General features: G+C 39.9%; 1 protein-coding gene across 6 annotated transcripts in view; it reads right to left on the reverse strand.

Moving 5' to 3' along the window:
• The window catches only part of RALGAPB (Ral GTPase activating protein non-catalytic beta subunit), a 193922-nt gene that overhangs the window by 133583 nt on the left and 57481 nt on the right, over positions 1-2858 (reverse strand). For all 6 annotated transcript variants that reach the window (XM_025193089.1, XM_025193090.1, XM_006036751.3 and 3 more), the window contains exons 7-8: positions 1683-1831; positions 1376-1592 (exon numbers count right to left, since the gene is read on the reverse strand). In XM_025193089.1, coding sequence (XP_025048874.1) covers positions 1376-1592; positions 1683-1831 — 366 coding nt within the window. The remainder of the gene's footprint in view (positions 1-1375; positions 1593-1682; positions 1832-2858) is intronic.

Genomic DNA, 2858 nt, shown 5'->3' on the forward strand with positions numbered 1-2858 from the left:
CTCTTTCCTGCCTATGCAGGGGGTCGGACTCGATGATCTATTGAGGTCCTTTCTGATCCTAGCATCTATGAATCTATGACTAACTGGTCACAAGCCAGACAATTACATGAAAAAATAAACTCAGTATTTAAAGTGGCATAAAATTCCTGTTGTTAAATAGCAACTGGATTAGCTCATTTAGCTGAATATGGAATGTTGAATATACACTCAATTTATTAAGCTTCCCTAATTTTTAACTTGTCTTGACATGAATAACTGAACTGGCTTGCACAGAAGTTCAAATCAATGGGCACTGCAAGTCCTGAACATCTCTGAAAAATAAGCTGCATAGTGCCTGAAATACTTAAAATGAACATTGCAAGACCATTATATAATTATGCTCAAATATCTCAGCTCATCTGAGAACGCATTTTCTGGCAAGGATATGCATGAAAACTAGTCAGTTCAGCTACTACTGTGTCCCACCTCTAAACCCAGACTTGCTTCTACAAACCTACACCTCATTTGCAGATTAGCCTTTTTCATCTTATGAGCTAACAAGATAATGCAGCAGGTAGGAGGGTTTGTGAAACAGCGATTAAATGTGCCCTTCTATACAAATTCTGTGTTGGAGGGGGACTTACTCTTTCCTGAATGCAGAATATCAGCAGTATAAGGGAGTACTACTCAACTGCAGCCTTCTTCTGATATATGGAGTATTATTTCTGCTAACATGTCTCAAACAGATCTAAACAAGGAAACCAGACAATATATAATAATACTGACCCAAAACCTAGCAAGTTAAGAGGACTGAAAACAACCTGACTATTAAGTCCATGTAATTAAATGCTATTAATCATCACTACAAAAGGAAAATCTGAAAAACTCAAGAGAAAGGTGAGCTCTCCTATAATAAGAGCAAGTGAAGTTCCGCGATGAAGAGGAGCATTTGCAATAATGCTTGACAATTTTTATATATGAATTTATCAAAGTACTGCTATTACAAGATTAATGCTCTTACTCAAACTGATGCCTTTCCAAGTTAGAAAAAGAAACTTACTCGGGATACTGTATTTCCTTTGTTTATCAATACAGCTAATATAATAGAGACTGCTAAGTTATCTAACTAGTCATACTTATTTCAGCAAGGAAGGTGACTCTATAGCAAAGTGACATTTTATTTTTTAAATAAAACTGAAAAACTCACAAAAAAGACCTCTTGTGGGCTGCTAATAAAATGCTTGTAAAACATTAGTTCAGCTGGAAGGGGTTAACCATAAAACAAGTGCTTTATTAGATTATATGTTTTTTTTGATCAGGCATGTGTTAATCTTGCAGGTAGGAAATGTCTGTAAATAAGGAAAGAAAGCTATATATATTGTTCACTAATATTTACCAGTCATGCTGCCATCTCTATTTATTCCATTATGAAGTTTACAGTGAACAAATGCTGCATCAAACAACCACGATCCAAAGAGGTTCAAGATGCTGTTAACTTTTGGCCTTCGAGGTGCAGGTAGTGGCCGAGGCTCAGAACTTGTCTGGTTTGGGCTCGACAACGGCGAGGTGGAGGATGCCTGTTGCTGCACTTTTGACGTGTGAGTAGTGCTTACCTATTTGAGTAAAAGAAACATTATACACCACTGTTATCTGAAGAAATGTTGTATTTATTCAAACTTATTTTAGTGCTTAAAATATCTTACAGTGCCAGTTTTCACTGTTGCCTTGTTCACAGTCACAGCCCGATGCCTTCGGTTATGAGGTGGAGTTGTGTTGACAGCAGTATTCTGGGGCATACTCAACCTATTTACTGGTGTGGGGGGAGCACTGTCTGACCGAGGTCGTGAAATGCCTGATGAATAGAGGAAAACAAAGTCATTTAAGAGTCCCATGACACAATCTGTATCTCTAACAGCATATTCTGTAAATCAGCTAGCACCAAAATATTCCACTCCCCCACAAGCAGCTATCCTTTCAGTATTAGAAAAGATTTACTTGTGGTTCAGAAAATGATATAAGCTAAAAAAAAAAAATCACTGTTTGTCCAGGATGAGCAAATACTTGCATAAGAAATAAGAGTGGTGAGGACACAACATGTGGGAAAGGGTGACACAGATGACATGTACAAAGCCATACACTTTTCAGTCACTGGTTCAGAACAATTAATTCACTTCAAATTTACAAATAGTGACTGCACTGAATAAATCAATGGTATGTTACCTCCCACTTACAGTATTTACTTGGATACAAGACAACCCTGAATCTAAGATGACCCCCAAATAATTAGATTCTATATATGGAAAATTTATAAATTTGTTCTAATTTTCCAGGTGCAGAAAGTAGATTTGTCTACTTGCATATAGACAAATCACTAAGGGTAAGTTTATACAAAATTAATGCATTTTAATGTGTTGCAAACTCCTGCAAGTTTCAGCAAATAGTACTAGGTATATTAGTCCAGCATCAAAAGGCTCATGCCCAGGGATCCAGGTTTTCTTTTTCCCCACAGAAAAACAGAGAAAAATATGGACTTCCCCGTTTTTCTCCAGGAAAGGGGGATCTTTCATTTTAGTGGAGGAACCCACTGATTTTGCAGTTTTGCAAAGAGCTCTTGCAGACTGGCAGAGTTTCAGCCAGCAGGGAGGCTGAGAGGGAACAGAAGGAGGGTGGTCAGGTAGGGGGGCGCCATGCCTGTCAGCTCTGACAGGTATGGGGGGGAAGGGGTTAGGGCCCCCATAGGGTGGGAGGGAGTTGGGGAGGCCTGGGGCTTGGGCTGCTGTACAGCCGGCAGGTGCACAGGTCTTGGGGCCCCGGTGGGGAGCTGGATGGGGCTGCAAGCAGCTGGTTCGCAGGGAGGGGGTGAGGCTGGCTCCCCGCCG

Source organism: Alligator sinensis, unplaced genomic scaffold (genome assembly GCF_000455745.1).
Source record: "Alligator sinensis unplaced genomic scaffold, ASM45574v1 scaffold1193_1, whole genome shotgun sequence".
NCBI lineage: Eukaryota > Metazoa > Chordata > Crocodylia > Alligatoridae > Alligator > Alligator sinensis.